The sequence below is a fragment of the Budorcas taxicolor genome, chromosome 11, assembly GCF_023091745.1.
Source record: "Budorcas taxicolor isolate Tak-1 chromosome 11, Takin1.1, whole genome shotgun sequence".
Taxonomy (NCBI): domain Eukaryota; kingdom Metazoa; phylum Chordata; class Mammalia; order Artiodactyla; family Bovidae; genus Budorcas; species Budorcas taxicolor.
In genome coordinates, this window is record NC_068920.1 from 53,059,439 (window position 1) to 53,077,025 (window position 17,587).

General features: G+C 39.7%; 1 protein-coding gene across 13 annotated transcripts in view; it reads left to right on the forward strand.

Annotated features, from left to right (window-relative positions):
- Positions 1-17,587, forward strand: part of MLIP (muscular LMNA interacting protein) — a 299,443-nt gene that overhangs the window by 87,260 nt on the left and 194,596 nt on the right. The window contains exon 1 of one of the 13 annotated variants that reach the window (XM_052649078.1): positions 13,096-13,174. The exons of the other annotated variants lie outside the window; for them this stretch is intronic. Within the exon in view, the coding sequence (XP_052505038.1) occupies positions 13,127-13,174 (48 nt within the window). The 5' untranslated portion in view covers positions 13,096-13,126. Of the gene's footprint in view, positions 1-13,095; positions 13,175-17,587 lie in introns of those variants that run through there. 13 annotated transcript variants of the gene reach the window in all.

Here is a 17,587-nt window from a genome sequence, read left to right on the forward strand (position 1 = left end):
CTGACATTTGGGGGAGCCAGGTTCGTTTCCTGGGTTGGGAAGATCCCCTGGAGGAGAGCATGGCAACCCACTCTAGTATTCTTGCCTGGAGAATTCCATGGACAGAGGAGCCTGGAGGGCTACAGTCCAAAGGGTTGCAAAGAGTTGGACATGACTGAGTGACTATGTGCATGTGCACATGGTTTATCACACAGTGTGGAATATAGTTCCCTGCGCTGTACAGTAGGGCCTTGTTGTTTATGGTCAAATTCTTTCAAGTAGCTTTTAAGTATGTCATTATTATAAATAGGATTTCTATCATGTCTGCTAAATGTTGAAAATCTCTATCATATACCATTTATCTGATAAATATTAGTGATTTTTGTTAATAACTGTTGAAAGATTCCATGATGCTTCCAGACTTGAAATATTTTAAAAAGTGAAAGGGGCATTTTTTTTTTTTTTTTTTGGACCACTACTGATATGGGTTGACTATAAAGAAAGCTGAGTGCCAAAGAATTGATGCTTTTGAACTGTGGTGTTGGAGAAGACTCTTGAGAGTCCCTTGAACTGCAAGGAGATCAAACCAGTCAATCTTAAAGGAAATCAGTCCTGAATATTCATTGGAAGGACTGATACTGAAGCTGAAACTCCAATACTTTGGCCATCTGTTGCAAAGAACTGACTCATTTGAAAAGACCCTGATGCTGGGAAAGATTGAGGGCAGGAGGAGAAGGGGATGACAGAGGATGAGATGGTTGGATGGCATCACTGAATTGATGGCCATGGGTTTGGGTGGGCTCTACAAGTTGTTGATGGACAGGGAAGCCTGGTGTGCTGCAGTCCATGGGGTCGCAAAGGGTCAGACATGACTGAGCAACTGAACTATCTGATATGGGTCCATAGTCAGGAGGCAAGTTATCACTTCAGAGATATCTCACAAATAGCTCCTTCCTTTTTCATTCCTGAGGGCCTCCTGGTCTCCCAGGACAGTAAGGCAGTTTTCCCAATAACTCAGAGCCCAGTACCAAGGCTGATGCCTTTCAGGTACATCTCTAGAGTCTGCCAGTTGATACCTCCAAGTGTTAGTCCACAAAGCCAATCCATGACTTGAATTTGTCCTTCATTTCACTACAGTTGAAAGAGTGGATTTGAATATTTCATCATCACAGTACCATTTTAATGTGTTTAGTTTTAATGGATAACAAGTGTTTCATAGAATGAGAATATCATTTGTATCCCAGTTAAAAATGTTTCAGTAATAAAGTGAATGACTTCACAGGTATTTAGTCTACTAAAGCTTCCATTTCTGATTCCTCCCTGGGGAAGCACTTACCTCTCTGTAGTCACCTGTCCTCTCCTGCTCTCATGAGCTTGGGATGAATGGATGCATTGGGTGGATGAGGGTGGAAGACCTAAGGCTCTTCAGAATAATTTCCATTGGTCTTCCCAAAGCTACCACTCGCACCCCCAATAACCATAAATCTAACTAAAAATCATGGGCTGACTGGAGTGCAGTCAGAGGCAAGTGTGGACACTTTTACTCTACCCTATCCACACCTGGTTGATGTCTCTGGGCTTTGTCTGAACAAATTTGGAAAGGCTACTGGACCATCTTTCTGGAGGAGAGCATCTCCAGGGCACTGCCAGTAGAATGTCATGAAAAGAAATGCAGTGTAAGGCACTTACTTTCTGCAGTGAGGCATGTCTGTGGCCAGTGTTTGCTGGAAACAGAGAGAAACCCAATAGATGGTCCCCGTGGCTTTTCCCAAGGTGCAGAGAATAAATTTTGCATAGTGTGCTGGAGGCACCACCAAGGTTAAAGCCTGAATACAACAGTTTCACCTAAAACAGCCCTGTGTGAAAAGTATGTATCTTGTATTCCCCAAATGAAAGTGTATCAACTGATGGTGAAGACTGGTTGATAGTGTTTCTAAGGTTGATTTTGGCTAGTATTTTCTGATGGGCAGTGAGGGTGTGATGTGCCAGAGGCAACTTTAAAGGATTTTTTAAGTTTCAAAAAGATAAAAGGAGAAAGACATCAAACTGAGCTGAACTTGATTCTTATAGCAACTAGATAACTAACTCCTGTGTCTGCCAGGAGTGCAAGATGGAGGTGAATGACCCACTACAAGTGGTTTTTGCATTAGGCTGAGTGAGAAGGCCACCCCTTTGCAGGTAGTGTGTGTTTGTATGTGTGTGTACAGAGCTTTATTGAGATAAAGTTCACACACCATACAATTCACTCATATCAAGTGTATAATTCAGTGGTTTTTAGTGCACTACATACCTGTGTGATCATCACCACAATTTATTTCTTTTTATTTTTCCATATGTTTATTTATATTATTTATTTTTCAGTTATAATTAACATACAGTGTTTTATCAGTTCCAGGTGTACAACATAATGATTTGCTGTTTTTATGCATTTCATGAAGATAATCAGTACGATAAGACTGCTATTATCTGTCACCACACAGTATTGTTGACTATATTCCCCATGCGTACATTCTCTTCTCTTGAGTTTAGCTGGAACTTTGTACCTCTTACTGGTCTTCACCTATTTCATCCATGCCCCCACAACCCCTGCTTTCTGGCAATGACCAATTTGTTCTTTGTATCTATGAGTGTTTCTGTTTTGTTTTGTTTGTTTCGATTCCACTGAAATCATGCAGTATTTGTTTTTCTCTGTCCGACTTATTTTAGTTAGCATAACACTCTCCAGGTCCATCCATGTTACCTCAGATAGCAAGATTTTATTCTTCTTTTATGGCTGAGTAATAGTCCATCATATGTGTGTTTCTGTGTGTATACCACATCTTCTTAATCTGTTCATTTGTTGATAGACACTTAGATTGCTTCCATATCTTGGCCATTGTTAGTAGTGCTGCAATGAATTTTTCGCATTAGTGTTTTGAAACTCTAATAGTATTTTTCAAATCAGTGTCTCAGTTTCTTTGGCTAAATCCCCATGAGTGTAATTGCCGGATCATATCATGGTGGTTCTGCTTTTAGTTTTTTTAGGACCTTTCATACTGTTTTCCTTAGTGATGGAACCGATCTACATTTTCTTCAGCAGTGTACAAGAGATCCGCTTTCCCCACATCCTCGCCAATCCTTGTTAGCTGTTGAATTTTTGACAGTAGCCCATCTGATACGTGATAAGGTATCTTCTCATGGTGGTTTTGATTTGCATTTTCCTGATGATCAGTGATGATGAGTACCTTTTCTTATTGGCCATTTGTATATTTTATTTGCAGAAATGTTTACTCAGCTCCTTTGCCCATTTTAAACAATTTGGTTTTCTGATATTAGTTATGTAAGTTCTTTATATATTTTTGTATCAACTCCTTGTTGGATATAGCATTTAAAAATACCTTCTCCCATTCAGTTGCCTTTTCTGTTGATGGTTTCCTTCACTGTACATTTAGTTTGATGCGGTCCCATTTGTTTTTTTTTGTTGTTGTTGTTGTTGTCCTTGCCTGAGGAGACTTGTCCAAGTCGACAGTGTTTTGGACTTTGTCTCTTCACTATGCAAGGCCTGGCTTATCAAAGCTGCCAAGTCAGCTCTAGGTGAGTGATCGGTCCCCTTGCCTGGTAGCAAATGTTTGTTTAGACTAGAGGTTGGCAAATCTTTTGTGTAAAGACCAGAGAGTCAATATTTTAGGCTTTAAAGGCTGTAACTGCTCAAACCTGTGGTTGTAGCAAAAAACAATGTATAAATAAACATTGAATGTGGTTGTATTCCAATAAAAGTTCTTTTTCCAGCCTAGGTGGCAAGTCACATTGGTCTGCAGACCTTAGTTGCAGACCCTTGGTTTAGACCATTTCTGGTGAACCTATAAAAAGTAGACTACATTAATATGTTCAATATTCAAAATAGTTATTCAACATGGTCTTGCTTAAAAAGCATACCAAACTCTACTTTTCCTTAAAAAATTAAAATTGGCAGGACATTTAAAAAACCACACTCTCTAGAACAATCAGGCTTCCCTGGTGGCTCAGATGGTAAAGAATCTGCCTGCAATGTGGGAGACCTGATTTCACTCCCTAGGTTGGGAAGATCCCCTGGAGGAGGGCCTGGCAGCCCACTCCAGTATTCTTGCCTGGAGAATTCCATGGACAGAGGAGCCTGGCGGGCTACAGTCCATGGGGTCGCAAAGAGTTGGATATGACTGAGTGAATAACACTATAGCAGTCAGAGACTGTCTTATTAACGTTAGGAAAATGTAAATGCGTTCTGTTTATGTACTAATAAAAAAAATGGGACCCATAGCAGCATCAGCTTAGAGCACCAGCTGACCTCAGCAGAGCATTTATAAAGTCTGCAAGCGAGCAAGTAAATGCTTTAAGTAACAGATGAATAAAGCTCAGTCAAGAGCATTTATCTTCCAAATACATGACTCAGGACATACATTTTCTTGCCAGACATGTAGTTAGATTATTTCAACTGTTACTGAGGATTATGAACCATTTTTTTCATTAATGAGAAAATAGCTTTACATTCAGGTCAAAATTAACAGTTTTCTGCAATCCTGGTCCAGGTTGTTCTCATTTTCACTCAGCAATCTAACAGAAAAATGGAATAATGACTTTGAATAGGTTGTATGACCACCTGACCTACTGTCATTTTGGCAGAAATATTTCGACTGGTTCCATTTACTGCTTCTGATGAGCAGGGGGCTCTTGGTTGTATCAAAGCCTTTGAGACACCTACTGCTTCAGGCTTTCACAGATTAGATTAACAATGCTTGAAAATAGACTTGTAATCAATTTCCCCTATTTTCTCCCTAAAAATTGTGCTCATAAAATACCACACAGATAATTAGTAGACAAAAGGAGAAGTCTAGCTCTTGTTTGGGCCTTGGCACAAAAGATGGAACTAGTGTTGCCATATTAGCCAATAGACATGAATTTCAGATAAATAATGGGTACATTTTTAGTTTCAGTATGTTGAACAAACTATTTAGTACACATCGATACTAAAAAATTATTCATTCTAAATATTTGTTGGTCCATAATTATATTAAAAGCTTATTTGGTGTTTATCTAAAATTCACATTTATATAATTAAATTTAATAGTGGTGTTTATTTGGTGTTTATCTAAAATTCAAATTTAATTATATTAAAAGCTTATTTGGTGTTTACCTAAAATTCAAATTTAACTGTATACTGAATCACGTCTAGTAAGTGCAGTTTCTGCCATCTACTCTGTTTTATATTGGGTACTACTAAAGTTGAAAAATGTAAATGCTTCTACCAGGCAATTTGTAAAAAAAATTTGATTGAAATAGAGTTGATCGTCAATGTTGTATTACTTTCTGGTGTACAGAAAAGGGATCTAGTTATAGGTATTATTTTCAAATTCTTTTCCAATATGGTTTATTACAGGATATTGAATAAACTTCCCTGTGCTGTACAGGAGTATTGCATTGTTTATCCATCCTAAATATATAGTTGGGATTTGCTAATCTCAAATTCCCAGCCCATGCCTTCCACAAGTCTGTTCTCTGTGTCCATGAGTCTGCTCCTGTTTCATATTTAGGTTCATTTGTATCATAATTTAGATTCCACATGTAAGTACTATTTTACGGTATTTGTCTTTCTCTTTCTGACTCACTTCACTCAGTGTGATAATCTCTAGTTGCATCATGTTGCTGCAAATGGCTTTACTTGGTTCTTTTTCACAGCAGAGTAGTATTCCACTGAATGTATGTTCCACATCTTCTTTGTCCACTCATCTGTTGATGGGCGTTTAGGTTGTTTTCATGTCTTGGCTATTGTGCATAGTGCTGCTGTGAATATAGGGTTCCATGTATCTTTTTGAATTATAATCTTGTCTGGATCTATGCCCAGGAGTAGGATTGTGGATCATATGGTAATTCTATTTTTAGTTTTTTCAAGGGACCTCCATAATGGTTTCCGCAGCAGCTGCACCAATTTACATTCCCACCAACAGTGCAGAAGGGTTTCTATTTCTCCACACCCTCTCCAGCATTTGTTATTTGTACTATCAATCTAGTCTTTCGTGTGTGTGTGTGTGTGTGTGTATAATATGCATATGACAGCAGCTATGATATCTTGAATATTTGAAAGCACTTCAGCTCTGAACTGTCATCTTTACCATTAATTTCCAAATAAGCTGCCTTGGTTCTCCTTATGCCATATTATGGGAAATGAGTATTTTAAAAGTTTCACCAAGATCATGTAATCTCCGTTCCTATAGCCTCCTGCTCTCCCTTCCTTCCCTGATGGATCCTCAACCATCCCTCTGGTTGTCACTCTTGCTCATTCTATGTAGTTTCATTAGATGTTGCCCCTCTTACTGCATTCCTTCAAATGCCACCAGCACAGCACTGTAGTACGGAGTCGACTTTTACTGAAGGTTAGAAAGCCGGTGGGGGTGAATTTACACCACAGCACAGGATGGGGAGTACTTGACATCGGGTAAAGAGTATCCTGTTCTTAGAAGTTTCTCTTCCATCCCCAGCTATGGGACTTTTTCACATGGTTTCCAGCCACCTGCCACGTTGTAACACCTAATTGGATATGGTACCCTTTCCCCAGGACTTCTACTTGTCTCATCTTCCCTGCATTCTAGAGCCCCACATCTCTTCTCCAGTGCCTATGCTTCTCTTACCTGCTCAAGACTCTAACCCTCCTCAGTGCTCATGACTCTATCAAGCAGAATACACCACAGATGCCTTGTTTCACCTCTCCCCTCCCTGGTCTTTCCTGGGGCTCTTAGACTTTCTTAGGCAAATGTTATGGAGAAGGCAATGGCACCCCACTCCAGTACTCTTGCCTGGAAAATCCCATGGATGGAGGAGCCTGGTGGGCTGCAGTCCATGGGGTCGCTAAGAGTCGGACACGACTGAGTGATTTCACTTTCACTTTTCACTTTCATGCATTGGAGAAGGAAATGGCAACCCACTCCAGTGTTCTTGCCTGGAGAATCCCAGGGGTGGGAGAGCCCGGTGGGCTGCCGTCTATGGGGTCCCACAGAGTCAGACACGACTGACGTGACTTAGCAGCAGCAGCAACAGGCAAATGTTATACTTTTAAATTTACATATATTTCAACCAGGTGGCATTAGTGGTAAAGAATCTGCCTGCTGATGCGAAAGACACAAAAGATGTGGGTTCAATCCCTGGGTCCGGAAGATCTCCTGGAATTGGGAATCACATGGCAATCCACTCCAATATTTTTGTCTTGACAATCCTACAGACCATAGGAGCCTGGCAGGCTATATAGTTCATGAGGACACAGAGAGTTTGACACAATTGAGCAACTCAGCGCATATTTATCTATCATCTCTCAGTTCAGTTCAGTCGCTCAGTCATGTCCGACTCTTTGCGACCCCATGAACTGCAGCATGCCAGGCCTAACTGTCCATCACCAACTCCCGGAGTTCACTCAAACTCATGTGCATCGAGTCGGTGATGCCATCCAGCCTTCTCATCCTCTGTCGTCCCCTTTTCCTCCTGCCCCCAATCCCTCCCAGCATCAGAGTCTTTTCCAGTGAGTCAACTCTTTGCATGAGGTGGCCAAAATACTGGAGTTTCAGTTTTAGCATCGTTCCTTCCAAAAACACCCAGGACTGATCTCCTTTAGAATGGACTGGTTGGATCCCCTTGCAGTCCAAGGGACTCTCAAGAGTCTTCTCCAACACCACAGTTCAAAAGCATCAATTCTTTGGCGCTCAGCCTTCTTCACAGTCTAACTCTCATATCCATACATGACCACTGGAAAAACCATAGCCTTGACTAGACGGACCTTTGTTGGCAAAGTAATGTCTCTGCTTTTCAATATACTATCTAGGTTGGTCATAAATTTCCTTCCAACAAGTAAGCGTGTTTTAATTTCATGGGTGCAATCACCATCTGCAGAGATTTTGGAGCCCGGAAAAATAAAGTCTGACACCGTTTCCCCATCTATTTCCCATGAAGTGATGGGACCAGATGCCATGACCTTCTTTTTCTGAATGTTGAGCTTTAAGGCAACTTTTTCACTCTCCTCTTTCACTTTCATCAAGAGGCTTTTTAGTTCCTCTTCACTTTCTGCCATAATGATGATGTCATCTGCATATCTGAGATTATTGATATTTCTCCCAGCAATCTTGATTCTAGCTTGTGCTTCTTCCAGTACATCTCATGATGTACTCTGCTTATAAGTTAAATAAGCAGGGTGACAATATACAGCCTTGACGTACTCCTTTTCCTATTTGGAACCAGTCTGTTGTTCCATGTCCAGTCCTAACTGCTGCTTCCTGACCTGCATATAGGTTTCTCAAGAGGCAGGTTAGGTGGTCTGGTATTCCCATCTCTTTCAGAATTTTCTACAGAATTTTCCCCATATGATCCACACAGTTGAAGGCTTTGGCATAGTCAATAAAGCAGATCATGTCTACAGCTATATATATATATGCATATATAAAAATAAATCTTTGTCTGAGAAAAAAGTTACCAACTACTAAGAGAACCAGCAGAAACTTTTTTAATTTAAAAAGTTTTAAATTGAATGATTCTTTAAATTCTGTAGTACTTTATAGTTATCAAAAGCTTCACAAACATGCTTTAGTATAATCTAATAACCCCCTTTCCCCCCTACCCCTATATTACCCCTTCCCTTTCCTGCTCTCCACTGGTAGCCACTAGTTTTTTCCCTATATCTGTGAATCTGATTCTGCTTCCTTTTTATTTCACTGGTTTGTTGTGTTTGTTAGATTCCACACGTTACTCACATCATACAGTATTTGTTTTGCTCTGTCTGATTTACTTCACTTAGCATAACGTTCTGTGAGTCCATCCAGATTGCTGCAAACGTCAGAATTCATTCTATTTTTTTATGGCTGAGTAGTATGTATGCTGCATCTTTATCCATCCATCTGTTGATGGATGTTTAGGTTGCTTCCATTGTAAATGTCCAATTGTTGTAACTGTAAATTACAATTGTAAATAGCTATTGTAAATAATGCTGCTTATGAAAATTGAGGTACATGAATCTTTTCAAATTAGTTTGTTTTTTTTTTTTGGATATATACCCAGGGGTGAAATTGCTGGGTCACATGATAGTTTTTTTCTTAGTTTTTGAGAAACTGCCATACTGTTTTCCACAGTGGCTGCACCAATTTACATTTCCATGAACAGTGTATGAGGTTCCCCTTTTCTCCACATTTTTGCTAACTTTGTGTTCTTTTTGAGGATAACCATTCTTGTAAGTGTGTGGTGATGTCTCATGGTGCTTTTAATCTGCTTTTCCCTAATGATTAGTGATGCTGAGTACTTTTTCATGTGCCTGTTGACCATCTGCATTTCCGCTTTGAGAAATTGCTGTTCAGTTCTTTTGCCCATTTTTCAATTTGATGTTGAGTTCTATGAGCTATGTGTATGTATATATTGTATATTAAGACTTATTGGTCACATCATTTACAAGTATCTTCTCCCATTCAGTATGTTTTCTTTTCATTTTGTTGATGGTTTTCTTTGGTGTGCAAAAGCCTTTAAGTTTAATTAGGTCCCATTTGTTTATTTTTGCTTTTATTCACTTTGTTTTAGGAGACTGATCCAAAAAATATTACTGTAATTTATGTCAGTATGCTCTGCCTATGTTTCCCTCCAGGAGCTTTATAGTATCTTACATTTAGATCTTGAATCCATTTTGAATTTATTTTTGCATGTGGTTTGAATGAATGTTCTAATTTCATTCGTTTACTTGTAGTTTTCTAGTTTCCCCAGCACCACTTTTTGAAGAATCTGTCTTTTCTCCTTTGTATATTCTTGCTTCTTTTGGCAAAGATTAATTGGCCATAAATAGGTAGATTTTATTTCTGACCTCTCTATCCTATAGATAGATACATAAATTTTTGTCTGAGAAAAAAATTTATGTAGATAGATAGATATACCATCTATCCAAAGAACCAGAAAAAACTTTGAAAGTACTGTGCACTTTCTCTTTTACCTGAGGCACACCATTTATTCCCGCTTGAGATTTCATCACCAGGCTTGGTGAAAGAACATTTATTTCATCTCCTTTTATGCCCTCTTTCCCCCAGTCTTCCTCACCCTGAACTCAGAGACCTTGTTTTGAATGAACTCTACTCCAACCCTAAGATTCATCACTTTGGGATTCTGCCTGAAGTGCCCTTTAAAACTTCTGCAAAGGGCTGTTTTATTTTTATTTTATTGTTCAGACCTATCTCCCCACCTCCCCTGGTCTCCTCTGGCACTAATGGATCCCTCTCCCGTGCTCTTGCTTATTTGCGAGTCCCTCTCGGATCTTCCTGCAAGCAATAGATCATGTGTCATTTTCCCTCCATTTGCTCATCACAGTGGCAGGAACACAGTAGGCGCTTAATAAGTATTTGTTTACTGCACTGCTGAACTGCTGCATGGAGGTAGCAATAGACAGATGCAGCTTCTCTCTTCCTCTCAGCCTAACCCTAACAGTGCGATCCAGCACTGTTCAGTATCACAAAAAGATTTTGCCCTGAAAGTGAGTTGCTGTCAAGCAATTTGATTTTCAAGAGGAGCAAGATCCTGCGGAGGTGCTGCCTTCATAGTCGTAAGACACTTGTGGGTTTCCATTGGAGGAGATGAAAAAGGGCACCCTTCATGCTTGTGAAGATTACACGGAATATTTGATCATAGTGACTGTGTTCAGTCTCAGTTGCAATCAATGAGCAGGAAGCAGCGGACCCTCTAAATTGGTGTTGGGATCGAAATATTTTTCTCAAAAATTTTTAGTACATTCTGAGTTCTCCGTGGCAGATGTTTTTTTTTCTGATGCCAGGTAATGCCTGGAGAATCCCATGGACAGAGGAGCCTGGCAGGCTACAGTCCATGGGTCGCAAGAGTCGGACACGACTTAGTGACTGAACCACCACCGCCACCACCAATGACTCATGATCATTTTATTCACTCTAGTTTCACTGTCGTTTATCTTGAGGCAGAGCCAACTGCTTGTTCGCCTCTGCTTTTGTTTCATTTTTGGAGCTTATCTTACAGTAGTTCCGATCCATAACAAAGAGAAATAATGATCTTTAAACATTAATGGAAACTTCTTATCTCCCTCTTTCTATTGTATTTTTCTCAGGATAGTTTACTGTCCTGGGTTTAGTGTTTATGATTTTCATGAGCACTTTATATTAATACCACCTGTAATCTATACAGTTATATGTAGCTGGTTTGTGTTTTATTTGAATACCATACAAATCACGTCATGGAAGTTATTTTCTTATAATTTGCTTGTTTTCAAAATAGTCTATTTTTAGGATATTGTTCAGTTCAGTCGCTCAGTTGTGTCCGACTCTTTGTGACCCCATGAATCGCAGCACGCCAGGCCTCCCTGTCCATCACCAACTCCCGGAGTTCACTCAGACTCACGTCCATTCAGTCAGTGATGCCATCCAGCCACCTCATCCTCGGTCGTCCCCTTCTTCTCCTGCCCCCAATCCCTCCCAGCATCAGAGTCTTTTCCAATGAGTCAACTCTTCGCATGAGGATATTGTTATGTTGATATTATTCTAGGGAATTAATTTTATTGCTTTGTGCTATTTCACTGGATACATTCATCACACTTAATTATCTATTCTTAAGTTTATGGGCTTTTAGATTCTCATTTTCCTCAGATGGAGAGCCATCAATACAATATTCAGGCACGTGATTTCCTGGGCTGTGTGCAGTAGTTTCTTTAGGCTATACACCTATTGCTGGTCATGGCACGTACCCACAGTCTCCTGTTCTGAGACGTTGCCAAACTGCTTTCTAAGGTGGCCTTACTCTGCCTTTAGCTGTGTGTGACATTACCTGTTCCTCTGCATCCTGGCAGCATCTAGTATTGCCAATTTGGTTGGGGAGGAAATAACATTTCATTATGAGTGTCATTTGCACTTTCCTGATTACGAGGCAGATTGCATATCTTTTCCTGTTTTGTTTTTGTCATTTGTGTTGCTCATTCTATGAATTTTCTCCTTACATAATTTGCTAATTATTCCAGTTCTTAAAGGCTGCTCTATATGGAGCCCTTAAAATATATATTTAACTTATAAATCCTTATAAAAAATTTTTTGTGTACTGCCAGTGTCTTCTCCCCAGCTCTGAATATGCAGAGCATTTCTCCCATTGGTGGGTTAACGTAGTGGTGACTTCCTTGTGCAATGTTTTTGTTTGCCCCCTTCCCTCATAAGGCTCAGCTGGTAAAGAATACACCTGCAATATGGGAGACCTGGATTCGATCCCTGGGTTGGGAAGATCCCCTGCAAAAGGGAGTGGGTACCGACTCCAGTATTCTGGCCTTGAGAATTCCATGGACTATATAGTTCATGGGGTAGCAAAGAGACGTGACTGAGTGACTTCACTTTCTCATAAGGCTATGAATTCAAGTGAGAGCAAAAACAGACCTTTTCATTTTTATTTCCTTGGTCCCTGGCACATAGATGATACCTAGAAAAATTGCTTGAGTTGACTTGAGAGTGTCGATTTAATATGGATGTTATTGTAAATTTGAGGCTGCACTTAAGGCTTTCAATTTGAGGAGTTTCTGTCAGCCTTAGTTATTTGATATATACACATAATGTACATATGAACATATGCATATATGAATACCAGGAATGCCTGCAGGCTCAGTGGTAAAGGATTTGCCTGCGATACAGGAGGTGCGGACTTGATCTCTGGGTCAGGAAGATCCCCTGGAGAAGGAAATTGCAACCCACTCCAATATGCTTGTCTGGGAAGTCCCATGGAGAGAGGAGCCTGGCGGGCTGTAGTCCCTGGGGTCATAAAAGAGAAGGACACGGCTTAGTGACCAAACAACACGTTTGCAATCAAAACAGATTAGGCCCTTTTCACAACCTTTAAAATAGGGCTTTCCTCCATTTCCAGGCAAAGAATTTTTCTTAGAACGACACGAAGGTTGAGATAGGTTAATATATTCAGATGCAATTGGAATAACAGATGCATCTCTATTTCTGGTCCAGAGTTGGGGAGGCAGGAGGAAGGGGGGCATGATTGTACAATTCTTTGTCATCTTCACGGCTCATCAGTATCAGCAGCTGACACCAGCAAGTGTTTACCAATTAGGGTCTGTCGGCTGACCCTGGCCTTGTCGTTACAACCATTGCTTTCTCAGCCTCTGCCAGCTTGACACATGGCACCAGGCTCCGTGGGCAGCTGGTACTTTGGACTGGAATGTTCTGTGAGTTCTCTGGCGTTGCTAGTGAAATTCCTTATTATTGTTACCGTGTCATGATTTTGACATCGACAATGCTGTCCCTGTCTTCGTGTTTCTTCTTTCATATCACGGTAGTATGTTGTAGTTGATGTGACTGTTTATAAGGTAGCAGGTGACAGATGTTCAAGTTGCTGTGGACTGATGCATGCTCAACTTAGAATTACTCCAGGAAAAGTTGATTTTACTGTAACTTTATGTAACAAGAAATCATTTGAGTAAATTGTGGGTTGGAGGGAGCATCATGAGTTTAAGGAATTATTTTTTGTTTAAGATGTAACTAAACTCTGAAGTGTGTTGAAATGTATTGAAATACATTTGAAATGTATTGAAATGTATTTCAAAATGCAATTCTAAGTCCTTAACATATTCTTAGCTATGCATTAGGAGAGCAAAAATCAAAAGCCACAGTTCTCACTTCCGCACCTTGGCCGCTCTTTGAACTTCACTGCTATTTCTCTTTCTCTTTCTCCCCCTCTTTCCCTATCCCACCCTTCTCTCTTTCCTAACCTGGCACTCAAGCATTCCGAGGCTCTTCAGTTGATACTTTGCACTCCACTTAGGAAGTTTCTGTGTTTTTCTCTCCAATAGTGTCCTTTGAAACTGAGATTTATCCACAGTAATAGCTGGAGATAACACTGTAGTTTATGGTGCTGTATATAATTACACTGGGTGTTGGGTATATCAGGCCTGGGAGGATGGAATACTGAATGGGTACTGAATGTTCCTGCCGCTTTTATTTGTGAGGCGTTGCTCATGCAGTCAGGGTCACATTACCTAGGTGCCAGTGAAATAGGACAGATAGAAAAGGATATATTTAATCCACCATGAATGCATTCCAGAGTGATTTGATTGTTTTTCTATGCCTTCTAGCAGGTGGATATGTGTACAGGTGAAATAGCTAGGGACCTTTTTTATTTTGGTTAATAAGGATAGAGGTGGTCTTTGCCTTGCAATTTCAGGCATTTTTATTCTTCTAGAATTTGTCAAATTGGGAAGATTAGTGTGTTTTCATTGCCTTTTAAGCTTGTTCCCCCAGGGTAGCACAGCTGTAACTGTTCCCAAAGGTCTTTTTATCTCAGAGGCAAGAGAGCAGTTGAATACTAAGTTTTTATTCCAGAAATTCAGCTGTTGTGAACGTCTATAAAATTTTGTCTTGACTTCATTTGTTTTCTGTCTGAAAGTTATATATGTCATGACTTGAAGGTTCTTTGAGATGATGTCAAGTTGCTATAGAAATGTGTTCAGATTCTGCAACAAGTGCATACTTCTTGGAAGATCTAATAACACAGATAGGTCTGATTTCAAATCCATTGCACTTAGCCTGTAGATGGCTTTTCTCCAGGAACTGCACCCGTGGGAGACTTTTCACCTTCAGTAAATCCCAGTCTCCAGACGGGAGCTCCTTCAGTGGGTAACCGAAGGATGAAACAGGGCTCACTGAGAGTGCATCTCCAGCCAACTCCTTTCTCTTGAGTCCAGTCTCTTCATTTCCAAATGGCCATGTTGCAAGTTACATCTCTGAGAGGCATCTCTCTGAGAAGCATTGTAGGATATTGGTTAAGATCACATTGCCATGGCATCAGAAAGACTGGGATTTGAGTTCCAGGTTTACCATTTACTTGGCATGTGGCCTTTTGAGATAGTATTTAACCATTTTTAAAAATTATTAAGACTTTATTTTTTAGAGTAATTTAAAGCTCACAGTAAAATTGAGGGGCAGGTACACAGATTCCCACATACCCTCTGCCTTCACACATCCATAACCTCTCCTATTTTTAACATCTCCCACCGGAGTGATATGTTCATTGTAATACATGAACCTATATAGACATATTATAATCACCCAAAGTTGATAGTTTTGTGGTCATACACTCATACACAGTATTCCCTTATTATTCTTTTAATGTCCATAGCATCTGTAGTGATGTCGCTTTAAAGTGTCTCCCAGATCAAGAAATGGAACCTTCATCTCAGAAGCCCTCCATCCTCTTCCTTTGAAGAAGTCACTGTGTACAGAGCTGCCTACCAGTGTTCATCCTCCCACAAGCATCTATTCACATTTACTTTCTTATCCAGGTCCAAAACTTTGGAGCAACCATTGACTCTTCTCTTTTTCTCTCATACCCCACATTCAGGCCATCAGCCTCATCACTGATCTACTCTGAAAATATAGAGTCTCCCCAGTTCTCACTTCTTCCACAGCTATTGCCTTGGTCCCAAACCCATACTTCCTGTCTGTGCAAAATTAGTGCCTCCAACCTGCCCTCTTTGCTGCCCCCTGTTCCCCTACAGTGTATTGTCTTCTATTTTTAACTGTAAATTTTATTCTTTTGCAAAGTTTCAGATTCCCCCACACCTGTTCTTTCGTAGGACATCTTGTCATAACAAATCAGTTTAAATAAGCCAGTATGATTAGCATCTATTGCCAAATAAATCTCTGTGCATTCGAAATAAGAAAGTAGTGACAGTTCAATTGTATTTTTGCTTTAGGCTAACAAAGGATTCATTATAGCACATTGATAGCTGATATTTCTGATTTTTAAAAACTGAGGTATGCATAATTAAAACTAAAAATGTTTAATAGATATATTCTTTTCAAACTTTCTACTTTTTTATTTTAAAAGTGTCAAATCTGCAGAAAAACTCCAAGAAATGTACAAGGAACATCAAATTATGTTCACCTAGATTCACCAATTATTTAACATTTTGCCACATTTGCTTTATATCTCTATCTTCACCATCTTCATTCATCATCTATCATCTTCATTTTTGTTGAACCAATTCAGGGTAAGATGTTGACATCACAATATTTAATTCCAAAATACTTCAGCATGAATCTTCTAATTACAAGAAAATTTTCTTAATATAACTCATTACAGTTATAAAATTTAGGAAATTTAGCATAGATATAGTATTGTTTTTGAACATATGTTTTATATTAATTTCCACAGCTTATACCTTCATCCCAAACTCATTCTTTCTTGCTTGGATTAATGCAAAATTAGTGAACTACTCTTTATAGCAATGTTCTTTATAGCACTGTCTCTTTTCAATTCAGAATGTAACCCAGAGTCATGTGTTATATTTAGATGTTATGTCTTTTTGGTTTTCTTTATATACGACATGTCCTCAACTTTTGTCTTTTCTGACATTGACATTTTGAAGACTGCAGCATATTTGTTTGGTGGTCCTTTAATTTGGGTGTTTTTGTTTGTTCCCTCAAGATGAGATTCAGATGATTATTTTCATCTAGAATGAAATACAAGCAATGTATTCCTGTTATTATCACATAAGAAAGCACATGATTTCAGTTCGTTACTTTATTGTTGACGTTCACATTGATTGCTTGTATAAGTTGATGTCTACCGTATTCATCTCCTGTAAAATATTTTCTCTCTCCTTGCAATTAATTAGCAATCTATGAGGAGGCATTGAGACTGTATGTGCTCTTCTCAGCCTTTTATCTGATGGCTTTGGCATTTATTAGGATTTATTTTTTTCTAACTCTGATATTATTCCTACTTTTAGTTGGTACTGTCATGCTAGGAAGACCTTTCTCCCCCTACCCCATGTATTTATGTTTTATGTGGAATTTTTTGTATTGTTCCCAACCAGGATTCTTGGCCTCCTTGATCAATGGAAACTGACTAGAGGCCAGACAAGAAATTTAAGCAAGGCTTTATTGGAGCCCCTGCTGCAGCAGAGGGGAGCAAAAACAAGTAACAGATTCCTTTGCTGGCTCCTTATGTGAGCTGGTTCCTTATGTGGGGTGAGGGTAGCGGTGCGTCCAGGGGTTGGGCAGGAGGGGTGGCTTAGCTGATTGCTCACTGCTTTGGTGGTGGTGTGTGCAGGGGGCATGTGCAGTACCCTGCTTTTGCCCCCAGTTCTTCAAAAGTGGCGACGAATTTTTTTTTGTCTTTTGTATTTGTCCATAATTTGCCCCAACTGTGCATGCACGCAGCTATTTCTAGTCCCTTATAGTTTCTTTGTATTTTGTTGCTCGAGGAGATGTTTGTCCAGGAGCAAGCATTGCAGCACCGCCACAGAGGGTTCCAGGTCGCAGCCTGTCTCCGCATCATCTTGTAGTTCTCTTGACTCAACTTTGTATCTAGTTATTTCTCCAACCCTGGTCCTTTTTAAGGGGATATGGCATACAGGAATCAAGATTTAGGTGCCCTATGTGTTTGTTGTTTCTGGGGTATCATTGCCTCTAAGTTCTTTCAGCAGAAACAACTAGGAAAAGCAGATATTTTTCTGGTCATCTCTACCATCCACTGAATTGGGGTTATTTCTGATCTTCCCTCTTCACATTTATATCTTCTTTCTCCCACAGTGAAGGATCTACAGCTTCACATAACCATATAGATTAATCTTAAA